Source organism: Myxine glutinosa, chromosome 2 (assembly GCF_964187855.1).
Source record: "Myxine glutinosa chromosome 2, kmMyxGlut1.1, whole genome shotgun sequence".
NCBI lineage: Eukaryota > Metazoa > Chordata > Myxini > Myxiniformes > Myxinidae > Myxine > Myxine glutinosa.
This window is the reverse complement of record NC_136262.1, coordinates 157,234,243-157,254,242: the sequence shown is the minus strand read 5'-3', so window position 1 is coordinate 157,254,242 and position 20,000 is coordinate 157,234,243. Positions and strand designations below refer to the sequence as shown.

Genomic DNA, 20,000 nt, shown 5'->3' with positions numbered 1-20,000 from the left:
ACGTACAGAGGGGGGGTTAAGCCCCTTTCCCCCTCGGGTCTTTGTGTCCACGAGGCCAAATCGCTACTTCCGCAGCGAGCGTGAAAAAGGGTATCGGGTCGACGCCGCACGTACCTTTGACCCACACTGCCATGAAAATGGGGACCGGACCTCCCACGAGCCACGCTAATCGAACACGCCCGAGCGGTGTGCGTATCACGTGACTCGTGCCGTTACCTTTTATTGAACCCAATTCGAACGGTTCTATTCGTACGATGCTAAGCCAATTGTGAAAAGACGGGAACGGTCAAATAAGAGGAAGAACACAGTTTATTTATAATGTACAATAATTCGGAGAGACACAGAGCAGGCACTTAAGCAATCTTAACTAAAACCCAGACAAAGGGCCCACTCACTCACGCGGGGAAAAAGGAAGAAGGAAGTTCGCGTGCCAAACGCGCCTTGCCGTCGGTCGCTCCGGGACAGCTCGCCCGGCGTGGCCCTCTGGCGGTCACGGCACGTATGCAGGGAAACGCGGGCAGGAGGAGATCGCGCGTCTGTGGCCCAGAATGGGTTGTCTCCACAAGCGCGATTAATACAGCCGCAGAGCGCAGGGCACAGGGCACGGGTAATGTTCGTGTACAACGAGACTATTACAAGCAGTTCAAGCAGTTACAAGCACTCTGACTCGTTCAGGATCTGGGCGATTCTGACGCGTTCTTGTCTGCTGCGGTTCTCTCTCCGACTTGTCTCTGCTTGTTCGGGGCAAACTCTGACTCAACTCTCGTCTTCGTGCGTTCTGACGCGGGGGGCTCAGGGCAGGTCTTACTCAAATGTTCCAAGCCCCACCTCTCGTCGCCGTGGTGAGCCACTCCCCCCCGAGCTCTGATTGGCGGCTCGCGGCTTACCGGCCACTCCCCCTGCAGCTCCTCCCTTCAGCCTTGCCACACTTGTTCAGGCCGAGCACGTGGCATTCCAGCGCGAAAGAACACCTAAGCTCACTGGCCTGCTCAACGCAAAACTAACACAGGAAAGGACTACGCTTACATTTAATAAGAAATAACTGAACTACAGCGAGGCTACATGTTGTGGTGCGTCCACCTACGAGGGGGGGTTATCATTTATTCCCACAACCGCAATATATATATATATATATATATATATATATATATATATATATATATATATATATATATATATATATATATATATATATATATATATATTGTTACGGACACGGCTTAAGATGTTGCTTGACCGAGCGGAATGGCCGCCGTGTTCGCACAGTTTACCCGATTACCCCCAACTCACCCGATTCCACTCGAACGTTGGCCAAATCGCGCTACGCTAAATAAATGATGGAAAGGACACAACGACTGGGATAGATGAAACGACGCAAGGGGTACAGTTCTCAAGACCTCCGGAGGAGGATATAATTACAGTGGGGGAGAAAAGGGGTAGATTACAAGGTGGAGTGAGGTAAAAGACACAGAAGAGATAGGCACTTAGATACAATCTTATCTATCCCCGACAGACCACAGACAAACGGAACAAGACTGACTTACACAGGGATTGATGGCAGGGAAGGACAGGCAGTCGATAGCACAAGGTGCACCTTGGCTCAGGGACAGGATAAAGCATGGTCCAGTCCAGAGATGCGGGGAGGTGTCACAGCGCTCGGAGGTGGCGTCCTTCTCTCTCCAAGCTCAGCGCGCATCTGACGTCACCTCCCTCTTCCTGCGCATGCTCAGCGGGGAGTCACACGCCCTCGGCTCGTTGGCTCCACCCCAGATGGGATCGGTCCGCCGCTTCTATTGGGTGCGGGGGTTACCGGGCTCCGCCCTTGACGAGGAGCTGACAGCGAGCCCCTACTTGGTAACCCCGTCGAGCACATGTGCGATGGCGGCTCGTTGGAAAGGCCTGGCGCCCTCCCAACACCCCCCACCAACCAAGCCGGAGTGAGGACGCACACTCCCCGCGCCGCCGCCGCTGTTGTTGTTGTTGTTGTTGTTGTACCGTGAGGAAGAGCTGCGGGGAGGTATTGGGAGGTCCTAAACTTCCTGACGGTGCCATACAATCACATTCTGGTGCAACGAAGAGTCAGAATTAATGGAAACGAGTCCTTAACTGACATAGACTAAGAATAACTAGCAAGATGTCCTATAGTTGTCTACGTGAGATGCGGTGGACCTGGATGCGACATTTAATGGGGGAAATAGGGGGAGGTCGGTTCTACAGAGTGTTGTTTACAGAAAATGGGACTAGGGAATGGGGGATTGGGGATAGTTGGGAAGTATGGAGGAAATAGGGGAATATTTACAAGCGGATATGGATGGATGCCAATCCCATATCCGCAACATTGCACCCTTCTCTACCTCGGGGCGTCCCGACCCGATAAATTTTTACCTACGTTAGTGTGGCACTCAGATGGAGTTCCCTCTACTATTAACTCAACCCTGAGTGCGACAGTTTTACAGATGTTCACAAATGAGTAAATATGTCCCCCTGCGACGTTGCACCCTTCTCCTAACAGAAACACACCCACAGGATAACCGAATCGCGGAAAGCATCCTCAAACTAAACATACAGCCGGTAGGGAGCATTATTTACACAAGACTGATATTTACACTACGATCCAGGACCTGTTCTTTGAGGAACACATGCAGATGTTATGCATAGAGAGAGCACGCATGCCAGCATCGATACACCAACCCACGAGTGCCCTGTGGCCCGACGGCCTTTAATAATGTGCAGAGCACCCCGTCCAAGCACCAAAAGCACCACCCCATTATCTACAGTCCGCACCATCCGGTGCACCAATAAAGTGTTCAATAAAAATGCACAATCAAGTGTCCATGGTCACCGGTGGTGTAGCAGCCGGCCAATGTTCTGCCGCTGGTCTTGCCTTCATGGAGTGCACTTGGCCTTCTGGCTTCTTTAGGAATAAAGAAAGGCGCCAACCGCGTCCATTTCTAAATTGTGGCCGTCAGGGGGGCCAACTAAAAGTGGTTCACCTGTATGGCATAGGTGCCACGTTGACCCAGAGGTCCATCCACGGGTGGTGCTTGCCCGCAAAAGAACTGCGGTCCATGGTGGGCGGCCACAAAAATTGCGGTCCATATGGTGTATCGATCCAGGCAGCAAGCAGCGGAAGTACAGGCCCACAACTGCGGAGCCAGCACCTCTCTCTCCTCTCTCTCTGCCCCAAAGCCAGATCCTCGGAGGTGGGAGACAAAAGAAGACAAGTGAGTAAGGTGGTAAGGGCGCAAAAGTGCATGCAGTATAAGGTAATGCACACTGGGGGCACATGGGAACCAGGTGAGACAGGTACGTTCCTACCGTACGCCCCCCCCCCCCCACCAGGTAACCTACATTGCCCCTCCCTTACCCCTTACTGTATCCACAAAACACAACACTACCCATAAACATCTACTTTACACAACAACAAACGTCCCTACTGTCTTCCCCGTTCCTCCCATAAACCAAATTCGTCTTCTCTCCCTCCTAACCAATCAAATTTGCCATTTCCAACTCTCATCAAAATTTGCCATCTCCAACTCAACATCAAAATTTGCCATCATCAGTCCCTCCTAAGGAGGGAGAGATGGAATCACCCCAATGTCTCATCCACGTCGTGATGCGTCTCACAAATCCACACAGCAATTCTCCTTTCCTGCAACACAGAACAAAGGAACACAGGTGTGGAGTCATCATCATCACCTCAGGTAAGTGGCTGCGTATGGTGCGACAGGTTCATCAATCCTAACTATTTCCTAAATGACTTTAACAACTTTACATTACCCGGGGTCTTTCCCTGCAAATCCATTGGCCAACTTACACTATGGGTTCTAAAAACCAATTCCCATTGACCAAACTGTGGTGCTTCTCAAGTTGGGGTCTCACTCCCCCGATTCATCACTCGGTGCCCCCGCACAATTTCGGTGGCTGGGTCGTGTGACGCTCCCAGCTGGTCCGCCCACCTGCACACCTCCACCACTGTTGTTGCCTACCGAGCTCACCTGCTCCTCACCCTAACCTAACTAACTGGGGAAGGCCCTCTCGCACTCTCACCCCCTCAGTGCCCTCTCTGGCACGGGCTGCCCGATCCACGCCCGGGATCCTCAGACACCCACTGACACTAACGGCTCCCAGAGCCCACCTGCGGCCTCACCTGGCCGACATCTAACAGTGGCGGAGTGCCCAACCATTCACACTCATACTAACAGGCCACACGACCAGCCAATTTCACCACACCAATGCACCCATCCACAATACCATTCTGCATCCGCACCACAAATGCCAATATCCAACCACAATTTACCTATACCTTCTAACTATTCTTTAAACTACCCTCCCCGGGTACTCGTGAAAAGGGGTCCACTCTTCCCCCATCCACACCTTCGCACCATGCACACCACTCCGTACCACTTACTCCATGTATTCCACACACCTGTACTTGCACACCTGTGCTCTCATACTTGGTGCCGCCTGCACCCTTCTCTCCCCCAAGCGCATTCGCGCTGATCCACAACACTCACTACTCATACACCGCTCCACACACCTGTCCAGTTCTCACACAGCATCATCTCATCTAACTACTCCCCTCTGAAACTTGCGCTTCCCAGTCGTCCCTTTAAACTATTGCGCTCCCTCGTCATTATCAAACACTAAGCTACTACGTCCCCACTACAGGTATCAGTCACTATCTAAACCTTAACGTTACCTAATGTCATCTTCGCTAGATCCCTACACACAATATCCTAACCCACCCGGGCTAGTTTTCACTGCCATACACCCCATAATCTATAGCGCATTTGCCCCATGTTTGTGAGGGATGACAGAGTTGCCATCCCACTACATCGGGCATCTCCCACTACCAATTTTGCACATCAAATTTCAACAAATCAAAAATTTCCCAATCACTACCCATCATCTGCCAATCATTACTGCCAATCCTTTGCCAATCATCAAATTTTGTTTTTCTAATTTTGGGGCCAAAACACTATCCTCGTCATTACAGTCTACTTACTAATGCCTCTCGGTGCGCCAATTCACTTCTAAAGCTCGGCTTCGTACAGCCATGCCATGAATGCGGGTTGTTTGGTGCCAGCGGCTGGATACGTCCCGCATTCGGTGCAGGGAAGGAGGTTTACCCGGGCCGAGGTCCCACGCACCATCTCGGCACGGAGCCATCCCATGGCCCGATCTCGACCTGCCGGAATGCCTCAACAAAAAGTGGTCGCCATGACGACCCTTCCTATCGGGCTGCCCGCTCCGCCTAGTGGAGCACGGACGCGGCCGTTCCAAGCGAGGCCCAGCGTGGATCGCGTACGGCGGTCCTTTCGAACCCGCCGTGGCTCGGATCCCCGCTGGTTCTCGCGGCACACGAAGCCCGGCACGCACCGAGGGCCCGATTCGGCTAAAAGTCGCTCTAACCGCTAACCCGGTTACCGTCGATGCCTCACCTGCATGCTCACACGCATACGCTACCCCTTTCTTGCCCATACATCCAGCTGTTCCCATGCTCCTCGTCGTACCTTCTCTAACACACCCAGGTACACTCATTCCACTCACAGCCTTGGTCACACACCTGACCACCGAACACTTTGGCACACATTCGTTGTTCGCACACCTCACCAACACACCTCTTCGCGCCCCTTCCTCGGTCACCTCCTCTGTGACAATCACAGGTGTGCTTTCACTCGCACACCCAACCACGTGCCTCACGACCAACTCAAGTGTGCATTCCCACACACGCTCTACCATTCCAGGTGTGCTTCCTTTCTCACCTGTCACAACCAACTCACGCTCCGTGTCACTCTTACTACTCTCACCTCCACTCTTGACAGCGCACTCTTTCCTCATGCACCCGTCCGTTACACACCTTTCTCGCGCACACTCTCCCGTTACACCCTCTGTAACACTCACCACAGGTGTACACTCTTCCTTACTTTTGACAGCGCACTCTTTCCCCATGCACCTGTCCGTCACACATCTTTCTCGCGCACACTCTCCCGTTACATCCTCTGTAACTCTCACCACAGGCATGCATTCTCCCTTTACATCCTCCGTAACACTCCTCACTACGCGCTTCCATGTGCTCCCTCGCACACGCGCTACGACCGACTCACTCTCGACAGCACCCTCACTCCTTGGCACGCACTTTTTCCTCACACACCCCAGAGTCGGACTTTCTCGCACACCTCCTTTTTCGCACACCAGACCTGTCGCACACTTCACTAACGGCCTCTCACGAACACCCGGGTCCATCTCGACCCCCAAGCTTATTAAATCACCTGGCGCATCATACGCACGACCATATTGGTCACCACTTACACCGGGTCCTCTTTCTCTTCGCTTCTCCTCCATCACCTGCGAATCCCTCATCCGGTTAATGAGCACATCATCACGATCCGAACACAGACTTTGGACCAATTCTTTTACTTCCTCCTTTATCTCTTTCTTATCCTCTCTCCGTCGCTTCTTAATTTCGCTCACCCCTTCTTCCACTTCTTCTAATTTCTGCTTCACCTCCTTCATCTCCTCGTGCGCCCCCTTAAGTTCTTCCTCTAACTCCACCTTATTTTTTTCTATGTGCTCCCGCACCTCCCGCTCTTTAACCTCCATCACCTCTACCACCTTGTTCATTTTCCTCGTCAGGTCCTCATGTACCGTCTGACACTCTTTTTTAATTACCCCTACGTCCTTTTTCATCTCCTTCTGTGTCGATTTTAAACCCTCTATTACTGCTGTGTTCTTCTTTACCTGGTCCCCCAACTCCTTTTGTCCCACTGTCAGTTGTTCTACTCCCAGCGTCAACTCCTCTATACCACCTTGCAATTTTACAGTCCCCTTTCTCACCTCCTTCTCCATGCGCTCCTTACAGTGCCTCACCTCCTCGCGCACTCCTCCAACCTCCTCACTCACACCTCTTCTGATCTCCTCTCCCATCACTTGCATCTCCTGCCCAGATGCCACCCTCATCTGCTCCATTTCCTCCCTGTGAGCATCCAATTTAGTTTCTACCCCCATTCTGACCCCCTCTATCTGCTGCCCCATTTTTTAAACTTCCCTTTCCGCTTGGTCCCTCATGTCCCTCAATTTGCCTTCCATACTGTTTTCTAACCCCTCTAACCCATTTTTCACTCCCTCTATCTGATTCTCCTGGGCAGCCATTCTATTTTCCACCCCCATTCACCCATGTTTCACCCCTTCTATCCCATTGTCTAACCCCTCTAATTTCTTGTCTAATCCCTCACCGGTACCCCTCGCTTCATCCCTCATTACCCCCAATTGCTCACTCTGAGCATCCATCCGGTTCCCCATTTGTCCCATACTGCTTTTCAAACCTCTAATATGGTCTCCCAATTGCTCACTATTCTTTTCCATAAGGGCCTTCATTTGCATCATAAAAAGGTTCAAATCCACCGGTGGCGCTGCTACGGTCGCCGTGGCCATGTGCGAGGCGCCATTTTCCGCGCCCGTAACCTCGTGCGCGAGGACGCCATTTTGCGAACCTGCCGCCCTCACTGCTTCGCTCTCCTCTTGTCCCTCAATTTGGTCCTGGATCGACCCTGCCTCACTCTCCTCTACCGGAACCCAGCCGTCTTCATCTGCCATAGCGCGACTTTCAAAATTCGGGTTTTTATTTTAAAACAAAACAAATTTCACACTGCTTGTAATTTTGAGCGCGTTAAGCGCGCTTCGGGTCCAATCTCACTTCCTGACACCAATTGTTACGGACACGGCTTAAGATGTTGCTTGACCGAGCGGAATGGCCGCCGTGTTCGCACAGTTTACCCGATTACCCCCAACTCACCCGATTCCACTCAAACGTTGGCCAAATCGCGCTACGCTAAATCAATGATGGAAAGGACACAACGACTGGGATAGATGAAACGACGCAAGGGGTACAGTTCTCAAGACCTCCGGAGGAGGATATAATTACAGTGGGGGAGAAAAGGGGTAGATTACAAGGTGGAGTGAGGTAAAAGACACAGAAGAGATAGGCACTTAGATACAATCTTATCTATCCCCGACAGACCACAGACAAACGGAACAAGACTGACTTACACAGGGATTGATGGCAGGGAAGGACAGGCAGTCGATAGCACAAGGTGCACCTTGGCTCAGGGACAGGATAAAGCACGGTCCAGTCCAGAGATGCGGGGAGGTGTCACAGCGCTCGGAGGTGGCGTCCTTCTCTCTCCAAGCTCAGCACGCATCTGACGTCACATCCCTCTTCCTGCGCATGCTCAGCGGGGAGTCACACGCCCTCGGCTCGTTGGCTCCGCCCCAGATGGGATTGGTCCGCCGCTTCTATTGGGTGCGGGGGTTACCGGGCTCCGCCCTTGACGAGGAGCTGACAGCGAGCCCCTACTTGGTAACCCCGTCGAGCACATGTGCGATGGCGGCTCGTTGGAAAGGCCTGGCGCCCTCCCAACACCCCCCACCAACCAAGCCGGAGTGAGGACGCACACTCCCCGCGCCGCCGCCGCTGTTGTTGTTGTTGTTGTTGTACCGTGAGGAAGAGCTGCGGGGAGGTATTGGGAGGTCCTAAACTTCCTGACGGTGCCATACAATCACATTCTGGTGCAACGAAGAGTCAGAATTAATGGAAACGAGTCCTTAACTGACATAGACTAAGAATAACTAGCAAGATGTCCTATAGTTGTCTACGTGAGATGCGGTGGACCTGGATGCGACATTTAATGGGGGAAATAGGGGGAGGTCGGGTCTACAGAGTGTTGTTTACAGAAAATGGGACTAGGGAATGGGGGATTGGGGATAGTTGGGAAGTATGGAGGAAATAGGGGAATATTTACAAGCGGATATGGATGGATGCCAATCCCATATCCGCAACAATATATATATATATAACTGTGAGAAATAGTAGAAACTCCACAGTACGAGGAGGGCGTCTCATTTGTATTAAATAAATAATCGGGAGATTGAATAAGACGCGGACGTAGCTTCAGGACGGTCGATCTTTAATTCTCGACAAGCTTTCGACCAACAAAGGTCTTCTTCTTAGTCGTCCCCAACTTGAACAACCCACTTCCGCTGAACTTCCGCTGAACTATATATATATATAGCCGTGTTGTACTACAAAGTTAATTTTTCCAACAGCTATTCTTGATGTTTCTTCTTGTCCAAGTAATCCGATCTTGATTGGTTGACACAACTTATCACTGATTAAAGGTGTATGCAGCACCTGACTCTGGTTCAGTTGTGCTGCTGATAGTTTCCCCTGTAGGTTAGTGCAGGAATTTTAAAATTTGCCAGGGTGCTGGCAATAAATCCCCTGTTCTTTGTCAAAAGACACATTGGGAGGATTGATCTCTACCAGCTAATGTTGGCAGACGCATGTGCCCAGCTTTACCTACATCCAAGCGGCAGCAGACCTTTACCCTGCCTGTGAAACAGGGTAACATTTTAAAGTTGGATTTAGAATTGAATCCAGACTATACCTCTCAAAGGCGAGTGCGTTACTTCTGAGCTATCCTCCCATCCCGATGTTGCTAACTTTGCGTAGAAAAATTGGTGCAATGTATTGCTAGGGCAAGCAGCTCACCACAATTATAACCGACACATGTGTTTATTTTCACACTTTGTACTGTCACAGGGAACGTGAGCTGGCTCCATGAATGCTTGGACAATGGAGTCTCCATAAACGGCCTGGACAAGGCTGGAAACACAGCACTTTACTGGGCCGCACACGGTGGCCATTTGGGTAAGATTATACCAAAAGATTATTGGGTAAGATTATTGCTATACAATACACAGGTAAGATTGCATAGTAGAGCCACATTTGTGCTGCTTTTGCATAAATTTTCTTGCTTTCTGCCGTTTGGTTGCATCACAATGGAATGGCCATTATTGCTGCTGTTGCTGTTCAGCTTGTTAGCATTCTAACTGAAGGTTTGCTCGATCAAGCTGTTGGTACTTCATGGAAAAGATGGTGCAGGATCACATTTCCTATAGGAGTGAATGCAACTTTATCGTGAAAAGATTTGAGACTCTGCAGCTGAAGCTATAGATGTGATCACAATGGCCTACTTTTCTTTTACAAAAGATACCGTGTAATCGTTAACCTCCACCACCGACCGTTGCTGGCAGACTCTTCCACCATATCAACGTCCCATCCAACGGATGATGCTTCTTTGACTCCTCGCTATGCCTGCAAGCTTTCAGTTCGACAGCTGATTTGTACTAGCGGGCATTGTGTTTTTTGTAGTTACACCAAAACCTGGATAACCTAAATGGAGGCAAGGATCAGCTTGTAATTGAAATTTCAATCTGTTGTGCTCTTTTTAAATGTTAAAACGCTAGCGCTGGCAACCAAGACAGCGGACCCAATTTCCCTTATGAAAGGACGGCATGCTATTGGATTCAAGGCCCTTTCTGCGGAGTAACAGGGTTTCTATTTGTAGTCTGACTCCATTTTAACTTGGGATTGAATTACTCAAAAGTATATTTATCTATGAGCTAACCTGTCGGTCTTTGCTTTACGACGAGTCACGCCTGCTGCTTATCTTATCAAGTCTGTTGTATCTTTGCAGACATTGTTGACATCTTGCTGTCGTATCCAAATATTGAGCTAAACCACCAGGTAAGAAAAGGAAATACTAAGTTTTCCAGCTCTGTTATGTGTACGTACTCGTACCCAAAAAAATTATTTTTCATATTTGAAGAGGATTTCTGAGCCGTCTTTTTCATTGGTAGCATTTGCGATCCCAAGAATCCTTGAGGCATCGAGTTAACCCCGATGTGTAGAATGGCATCGCATGTACACTAGACTAGACTGGACCAGCAGATTAAGGTCATTAATGAACTAGCTGAGTATTAACTGACAATCCTATTGTGATATGTGCTATATATATCTCTCCTGAGACTAGATCGACATCCAGAAGCATAGAAACAAAACCCTTCGGCTGAATTTGAACCTTCAACCCCCTGTGATGTCATCCTTGACCGTGTCATGTGTCATGTGTCATGATCACTTGACCAACATTGTACTGTATTCTTTTCCATTAATTTTGGGGGGTTTTTTGGTGATGGCTCTTACTCATAGAGGAGCTCATCACATATTCCATTTCCGAACTCGTGTATAGGAGTTGTATTTTAGAACTGTAGAGAAAGTCTTCTCATGGGAGAATACGAAGGAAGAGGGAGATGTGGGGATGGGTGGGAGGTTGTGAAATGTCTGGTCAAGGGAGGATGAAGAAGCTGGGAGGGTATTCCTCAGAGGTGAAAGGGAACAATGAGAGCACTGAAAAATAGTCGGTTGTTCTGATTTGCAGGTGGTAGATTGAGGTTACTTATTTATTTTGTGCTTTTTGTGAATTGTCTGGTGTAGAACAAGCTGGGGGACACGTCACTGCATGCAGCTGCTTGGAAGGGCCACCCAGACATCATACAAAGTCTTCTGGAGAAAGGTAAGGTACCTCTGCTTTGTCTTTCCTCCATGTGCATTCGTCCATCTGTAACCAAGACCTGGCATAGCAAGTTGTACCCTTGTCCACGGCCCTCTGTACTCTATACACTCTTTCGACAGTGTATTTTAGTTGGTGATTGGACGTTTGACCTTTGACCCAATTGGTCGTCGCATCCAGTCATTTGACTTGATTTGTGACATTTGATGCTTGTTGGCAAGACATTTGTTTTTATTCACCATCTCGAAATACGAAATGCGTTCATTTTTATTATCACGAGCGAATAACTCTTCTTTACGGAGAGGTTAATTTCCCCAAAATTACAGACGGGATGACTTGTAATACCGGGAGCGGTGCTATACAATACACATTTACACAGGTCTAGAGAGAATTGTGGCGTTCACTCTTACAAAAAAAGTCCACAAAAAAGTGGATCTGGGGTGAATTAACGGGGGTAGAATAGATCAAGGTTTTGGATGGGGGAAGATAACTGATGGTGGTGAACAGCCGTTTTAAAGACCTGGAGGGAAGAGTGGGATTGAAGAGAGTGTGGGAGTTTGTTCCAGAGGCGGGGAAAAAGAGGAATGAAGGAGTGAAGGTGAATAGAGAGTCTTGATTTTGGCAGTTTAACCATAATAGGGTTGCAGGCAGATTTTGTGCGACCTGTAGGAATATTTGAGGAGAGAGCACAGACAGAGCTGGGGGAGCAAGGCCGGAGAGGAGTCGGCAGAAGACAAAGACCACCATCCTGCCTGCGGTGAGTGAGTGAAAGGCCCTCAGAGTCAGCTTCATCGTGCGAGATTCCAATGAGTCTGAAAGCTTTGGTTTCAACACCGTAGAGCCGAGCTGGGTGTGAGGCAGGAGCACCAGCCCAGAGGGGAGAACAGTATTCCATTGAGCTGAGGATGAAAGCCTTGTATGTGGTGAGGAGCTCAGGTGTGCCAAGGAAGGACTTCGCACGGCGGAGGATTCTCAGTCTCCGACTGGCTTTGGAAGCCAGCTTGAAAATGTGGTTTTCCCAAGAAAGATCATGGCAGATAGTGAGACCCAAAAGCTTGAGCGACAGATCTTCTTGGAGATGATTGTTGAGAAAGTAGATGGAAGGGTTGTCCCGTCTGTCTTTTCAGAGACATAGTAAGAGTGTGAGATTTGTCAGGATTGAAAGACATGGTCCACTTGTTTAACCAGTTTGTGATTTTGTCCAGGTCTGCAGAGAGTGAGGAGGCTGCGGACTGCCGCTCTGAGGGATGAGGTATGCAGTGGCAGAGAGTGGAGTTATCAGCAAAGAGATAAAGAGGATTTTCCAGAGAGTCGGAGAGATCATTGATGAAGACCAAAAAAGCACAAGGCCCAGAACACTGCCTTGGGGATCTCCAGCCTGAACAGGAAAGGGAGATGAGAGAAAACCATTCAAGGCCACACGTTGACTACGACCGGAGAGGAGGTCCGCAGGCCATGAGTGGAGATTTCCATGGATACCATAGGAGCAGAGTTTGGTGAGCAGAGCGGGGTGCCAGACCGTATTGAAGGCACGTGATATGTCAAGGGAGACAGCTCTGATTTCCTGTTTGGCATTAAGGATCTCCATCCTTTGTTGAGACAGCAGAAGCAGCACGTCCAGAGTAGAATGACCTGGTCTGAATCCAAATTGATGATCCGAGATCAAGCAATTGGAGAAGAGGAAGGATTTGATGTCAGAAGCGATGATTGATTCCATGTCCTTGCTGATTATTGGGAGCAGGCTGATTGGTCTGCAGTTGCAAGGATCTGTTTTTGCACCTTTTTGTGTAAAGCGGTATTGTTGGCTGATTTACAAGCAGATGGCAGATGATCTTGAGCAAAAGAGAGGGTGCAGAGAACAGATAGAGAGAACAGAGATGGAGTGGCAGAGCAGGATTTTAGTACCTGTGGGCTGATGCCGTCTGGTCCAGTTGCAGAATCAGAGTCGAGGTTTGACAAAAACTTCTCCACCTTGTCGGGAGAGAAGGACACAGAGTCCAGGAGCAGCTGGGTTCGACTGGGTAAGGTGGGTACAGAGAGATATGGGTTCGGAACACAAGATTTTGAGGTAAACACAGAGTTGAGGCATTTGGCTTTTTCACGTGCCATTTCAGCTGTGTCGCCGTTTGAGGTAAGGGAGGGGATGGAGGGGGAACAAACACCAGAAACAGATTTGACCAGATGCCACCAGGATTTGGAGGAAGGAGACAGGTTTGAGAGTTCAGTCTTGAGAGTGGAGAGACACACAGCTTTGTTCCGAGCTTTGTGAAAGGAACTGAGATTACCTTCAGTTGGATTAGCCTTCCATGAGGTAAAGGCAAGTTGCTTCATGGCAACTGCCTCACCACATGATTTGGTGTACCATGGACGGGAAGAAGGGTATGACAACTTAAGACGAGATGGGATAAATCTGTGAATGAGAGAGAGCAGTTTACTTTGGAAGAATTCCCAGGAAGAGTTGATGTCAGAGGCAGTCGAGATGGGAGACCAGTCCAGATGATTGATGGCTGCTTGAAGAACGTGCCAGTCAGTCTGAGTGAAATGCCAGACTCGTCGGTGCTGAGGAGGCTCTCTGAGAATGGCCAGAGAGATGTCCACTTGAACAAGGAAATTATCAGAAGAAGAACAGGAGACATTTGCAGCGAAGTTAATCATAACCAAGTCGAGAAGAGAAGATACTCCATTGACTGAGATCCGGGTCAGGAAATTGACAGATTGTGTCAGACCCAGTGAGTCGCAGAAGTCCTTTGCTGAGGTGCCATGGTTGGTGTGAGAGGAACCCACACCCAACCAGCTGGCATGATGACAGTTTAAGTCGCCACATATGAGGAAGAGAGAGTTGGGATGGGTGGATAGAAGTTGGTCCATGTTGTCAGACAACGAGACTGTGAAACAGCCTCCTCCCCTGGGAACACCTTTGTGTCCCGGAGGTGCCCCCTATCTCGCCTACGCACCATCATGTAGTCAACGGTTGTCGTCGACCCACCTGACGTGTATGTAACAAGCTTATTTTCCTCTTTCTGGAACTGAGTATTACAAATCAACAAATCAGCTCCATCAGCAAACTCCAAAATCCTTTCACCTTCTCCATTTCTCACACCATATCTGTAACCCCCATGATCTCCCTCAAAACCATCCATACTCCTTCCCACATGTCCATTTAGGTCTCCTCCTACCACAACAACTTCCTCATCTTTCACATTTTCCATCAGCTTCTCTATTGCACACCAGAACTTGCAAACCAACACTAACTAGAAACACACAGTAACACATACACAATAAAATAACGAGTGGAAATTTGACAAAGACATGAATGGGAAAATACTTAAATTTTGATGCAGTGCAGAGATCGAAGTCGCTTCTTTCAAAGTCTTGTTCATGCACGAAACAAAGCACAGTTGTTTTTGCGACGATTTTCCCATCTCCTGATTTGCTACTTTAGCAATTTATTCTGGCGTCTTTATCAGTCTTGTAAGTTCTGTAAAAGCTCAAGAATAAAAGGTGTGGCTTTTGAAAGGACACAAGTGTAAGTTGAAACGATGAATATGGAGAAGTAGTATTAATAACATTATGACGTATTTGCGAAACGACATAAAAAAGGGTGATGTAAACCGGGGTATTACTATACTTCAATTGATATAAAATAATTATTTGATAGTTTCTTCAAAAATAAATTCCGGAAGTTTAGCCCTATTGAAAAAGTCTTATACACCACCTTATTTAACATATCCAAGTACTGCTAAACTGGAGGTTCTTGGAAGTGACAGGAAAGTGATTTGTGTTTTACAGTGTTCAAGTATATAATTAAATTTAAATAAAGTAAAGATTGTAAAAGTCATATAGATAAATAAATTCCGGAAGTTTACCGCTGTTGGTGAAGTGTCTATTATACCATTAGTTATTTGTGCCTGTTTTTGTCCTTTATGACTCCTTAAAAACAGTAAATTCCTGTTTGGAAATGATTTTCAATTTTGTTTGACTGCCAGGCAGACAGACAAATAATTATCTCACTTCTATCTGCGGATGCACGATCTGCACAAATTAATGGCCAAAGTACTGTTAGACTACAGGTTTATTTTCCATTTCATGCTCTCAATGCATCGCGTGTAAACTTTGAAAAGTGTAAACGGGATTGTTTCAAAAACATCGTATTATTTTTATTGCAATTATTTGGTAACTGTTGTGCATAAATCCTGAAAATAAATGTTAACACTATTTGAAAATGCATAAATAAATGCAAGAAGATGTGCTTGTTTATGTATTTTTGTATGCAGCTCATGTGGGTTCATCATTGCCTGTTTACGATCACTGCTGTAATTTAACATTGAGTCAGTTGGTGGCAGTAACTTTCCATCTTGTGACGTCAAAGGCTGTGCATATCATGTTTGTATGTGGTGGGCGTGGCGAGGGGGTAGGGGAGGAGTTTGGGAGGATGGATGGATGGGTGGTGGAGGAGAGGGAGCTGGAGGGCTTAACATTTTTAAGCAGAGTACAGCTCATAAGGGAGTGTGGCAAGAGATGGTAGAAAAGTAGAAGAGGGATTAGAAAGGGATATAGGAAGAGGGGAGGGAAGGAGGTTAGTCTCTTTTGCATAGTTATATTTTGCATACTTACGCCCTTGAACCATAAAGTTAATTTTTTTATTTTTTTGTTTTTTTAAATATTTATTTATTTATTCTTTTATTTTTGATGCTCATTTTATAACACTACTTGTCCGGTAACATCGGACTAAAAATTGTCATTGTTTTTGTAGTGTACTAAACAGCGTGACACCTTAGCTAGAATGAAGTTGCATACCGAGATACTCCCACACCCTTCCACAAACTGAAGATGCAAAGAATGTTCTCATTTTAATTCTTGAGATGGTGTGTAAATGTTACCTAATTCAAGAACTGAACGTTTGTTTGTTTAAAAAATAACAATTTCCTATCTTCCTGGTCTTCAAATGAAGCAGCTGTTTTATGCAATGCAATGCCTGCTCAACTCAGAAATACTACTCCCTGCTGTGTCGCTACAGGGATACGGGTAGACCTGCGAAACAATGAGAAGAAGTATGCGGCGGACATGGCAACGGACGCACAAAGTGCCGCCCTCATTAAGCGGCATTCCGGTACGAACGGAAGGTTAACTGCTCGTAATCTCTCCACGACGCTGCATGACTCGATTTGAATAAAACAGGATTAAGCTGCAATTAAATTTGAGCCATCCTTCCCAGAGATATGGGCACAGGGGAGATTACGGGCTGGAAGAACGTTTTTTGTGCACTTTTTGACGTTTGCACAACTTGACATTTCAAAGGATGATCTCTCCAACAAAACTATTTTGGGCCCTACTTCTGCTTCTTGTGACTATATTGTTTGTACAGTTTGTTTACAAATTGAATCATCTTTTTGGGGGGGAGGGGGGGGGGGGTCATTGACTTGTTGCAGGAGGGTGTGACACGGAAGGGGGTGGGGGTAGAGGCTTAAATAATTCCGCCATTTGTGTATGCAGAAGATTTTATGGTCTTTCGATCGAGAAACATTGCTCTTTAAAGATTGTTATTATGGGTTATTACGTCATCATTGACTTGTACCCACATGTCGCTGCAGGTGCCGGTCACATTCACAATCAGGATGATGAGTACTTGGATGAAGAAGATTCTGATTAAACGATTCAAATTCCTCGTTACTTTAACCCCATTCCAATTAATTATTTGTCTTTCCTCCTATTTCTGGTGTTTTGGTTTTGTCTCGCCATTTGTGTGGCTGTTTCTCGCTATTTCTGGTCTGTTTGTTGTTATTTCCTGTTTTTTTTTTCTTTCTTTGTATCCTTTTTCATTATTTCTTTTATTAATCCTTGCCAAGACAATCAACTGCACATTTGTCTTATTGCACACCTCCAGCACTTTTCACGAGTAGCAACGTTATCAGACGCAATAGTGCCGGTCTGTGTCGGAAGACAATTGAAACAATGGATTTTATAAACTCGACAAAGATAAAAGTATGTTGACCACGATGGGAAGTGAGTTGACCACGCTGAGGACCCAGTGGACCCCAAAGACCCAAATTACCCCTAAGATCCAAAATACCCCCAAAGACCCTTAAATACCTCCAATGACTCAAGAGGACCAAAAAGACCAAAGGACCCCAAAGATACAGAGGATCCAAACGACTCAAATTACCCAAGCCCTAGAGACCCCAAAATACTCAAATGCCCCAAAAAACCCTGAGGAACCAGAAGACCCCAAAGACACAGACCCTGAAGACACAAAAGACCTCGATGACCCAAAAGATCTAAGGATGTAAAAGACCCTGAGCACCCAAAAGAACCAAATGAACCAAATGACCCAGAGGACCCAAAAGACCTCAAATTGTAGCCGAAAGGCCTAATGCTGGAAGCATAGCTGCACCTCGCTTCCCACTGCGGTTATCATACTCCTATCTGCTTTCAGTCAAGAAACTCCATTGCAAATGTAAATTGCCAGCTTCCACAGCCATCTGCTGCCCACATATTGGACCATATTTCCAAATGCTTTTTGGGAATGTCTGATAGCCTAGGTACAGTTTGACTTTGTTTCTATTGATTTGACACGCATTCAGCATGTGGATCGAGATAAAGTAAGAAACTGCTTCTCCAGCTTAAAATTGGAGCTCACTCGCAGCACAAACACATAATTGGATCGTGCATGATGAACTTTTCCCCTTTTTTGTCTGGTGCAGTGACTATCAGGCCTGTAGTAGCTGCTCATATAGGTCATCCATCTGAGATAGAAATGCTTATACTAGTGCTGTGCACAGAGTTGTCTCTTTGCTGATTGCTGAATCTCCCTGCGGATGTCTCCTTGTCGTATCCCAAACTCTCATGTTTTCCAATGGGGCTCATCTTATCTTTGCCCCACATTAACGCCATGCACATTTCGATCAGTTTTCATGATTTCTTTGAATATTGCATAGAACCTGAGTTTTTTGGTGTTTTTTTTTTTTTTTTGCTTCGGTTGACTCTTTATACTTCTAATTGTCTAAATCTACAGTTGGGGAAAAAGGATTGGGTTTGGGGAGGAGAGTGGTGTTCATCAAAAGGTTTCCCCTTACTATAAAGTAAACCTCCTTTATGTTTTTATATAGTTCACAGCAAATGTTATACATTCCTTCCTGGCAGTGGTTTTTTATTTTAATTATTTTTTGTAAAAAGTCATTTCTGGCTCATTTTTTCAGGATAAATAAGCGTTGATTTCCATCCGTGCCCCCCAGCCCCATCCCCCACTCTCACCATGTATGAGTGTTACTTCACAGTGTTGGTATGTTGGAAAGCATTTTGCTGCTAACTTTGATTTAATATCTGAAAATCATCTGAACCCCACTCACAGTTAACAGTCGATCCCAAATTAACATCCTTAACCTCCACAATATATGTGTGAGAATTGCGGGCGGAGTCGATTACATTCAAATTTATCATCGATGCCACAACCGAATGATGCAATGAATTAATTACTTTTAGTGAATAGCAGCTGTTCTTCCTGAGAGCTGCAACAGCAGCCGTCATCTTTTGTCCATTAGCAACGCTGAGAACTAAACGATGCTGCTTTTGCATTTTGTTGCAAAAATAAAATCTAAAATGTGGACACCAAATCGACACGTAAATATACCACGAGAAGCTTGTTCTCGACACCTTTGGTAATAAAATCAGAACCCTAAGTTGTATCTGCTATGTTGAAACACCTTATTGAGGATTCTGACATTTTGACTGTTTGTTGGTTACGTTAGCTTCCATGTTCAACCATGATACTTGTCAGTGGTTGCAGCAGCAAAAAAAAACGAAAACCTTTAATACCTTCGTTTGGATATCTATTATTCCTCCTGCTTGTACATACCATGCCGTCAGAAGGAGGTATTCACATGTCTTGATATTTTTTCACATTTTGTTGTCTTACAGCCTGAATTTAAAATGGATTAAATTGAGATTTTTTTTTTGTCACTGATCTACACATAATATACCATAATGTCAAGGTGGAATTTTTTTTTGAGAATTTTTTTTTACAAAATAATTAAAAACGAAAAGCTGAAATGTCTCAAGTCAATAAGTATTCAACCTCTTTGCTATGACACTCCAAATTGAGCTCAGGTGGATCCAATTTCCTTTGCTCATCATTGAGATGTCTTTACAACTTCATTGGATTCTACCTGTGGCGAATTCAATTGATTGGATATGATTTAGAAAGAAACACACCTTTATATACAAGGTCCCACAGTTCACAGTGCATGTCAGAGCAGAAACTCTACCATGAAGTCCAATGATCTGTCCGTAGGACTCCGAGTTAGAATTGTGGGGAGGGATATAAAGCAATTTCTAGAGTGTTCAAAGTCCCCAAGAGCACAGTGAGCTCTATCATTAGGGAATGGAAAGAATATGGAACTACCCAGACTCTTCCTAGAGCTGGCTGTCCGACCTGCTGGAAAGAGATGGGAGAACCTGCCGGAAGGACAACAGTCGCTGCAGCACTTCACAAATCTAGACTTTATGGGAGAGTGGCCATATGGAAGACACCCCTGAGAAAAAGGCACATGATAGCACACCTGGAGTTTTCAAAAGGCACATGAAAGACAG

The 20,000-nt window shown here is 46.7% G+C and overlaps 1 protein-coding gene across 2 annotated transcripts in view; it reads left to right on the top strand.

Annotated features, from left to right (window-relative positions):
* Window positions 1-20,000, top strand: part of OSTF1 (osteoclast stimulating factor 1) — a 50,307-nt gene that overhangs the window by 29,259 nt on the left and 1,048 nt on the right. For both annotated transcript variants that reach the window (XM_078771852.1, XM_078771853.1), the window contains 5 exons: window positions 9,605-9,712; window positions 10,542-10,591; window positions 11,339-11,417; window positions 16,432-16,524; window positions 17,006-20,000. The exon at window positions 17,006-20,000 is cut by the window's right edge and continues 1,048 nt beyond it. In XM_078771852.1, the coding sequence (XP_078627978.1) occupies window positions 9,605-9,712; window positions 10,542-10,591; window positions 11,339-11,417; window positions 16,432-16,524; window positions 17,006-17,064 (389 nt within the window). In that variant the 3' untranslated portion in view covers window positions 17,065-20,000. The remainder of the gene's footprint in view (window positions 1-9,604; window positions 9,713-10,541; window positions 10,592-11,338; window positions 11,418-16,431; window positions 16,525-17,005) is intronic.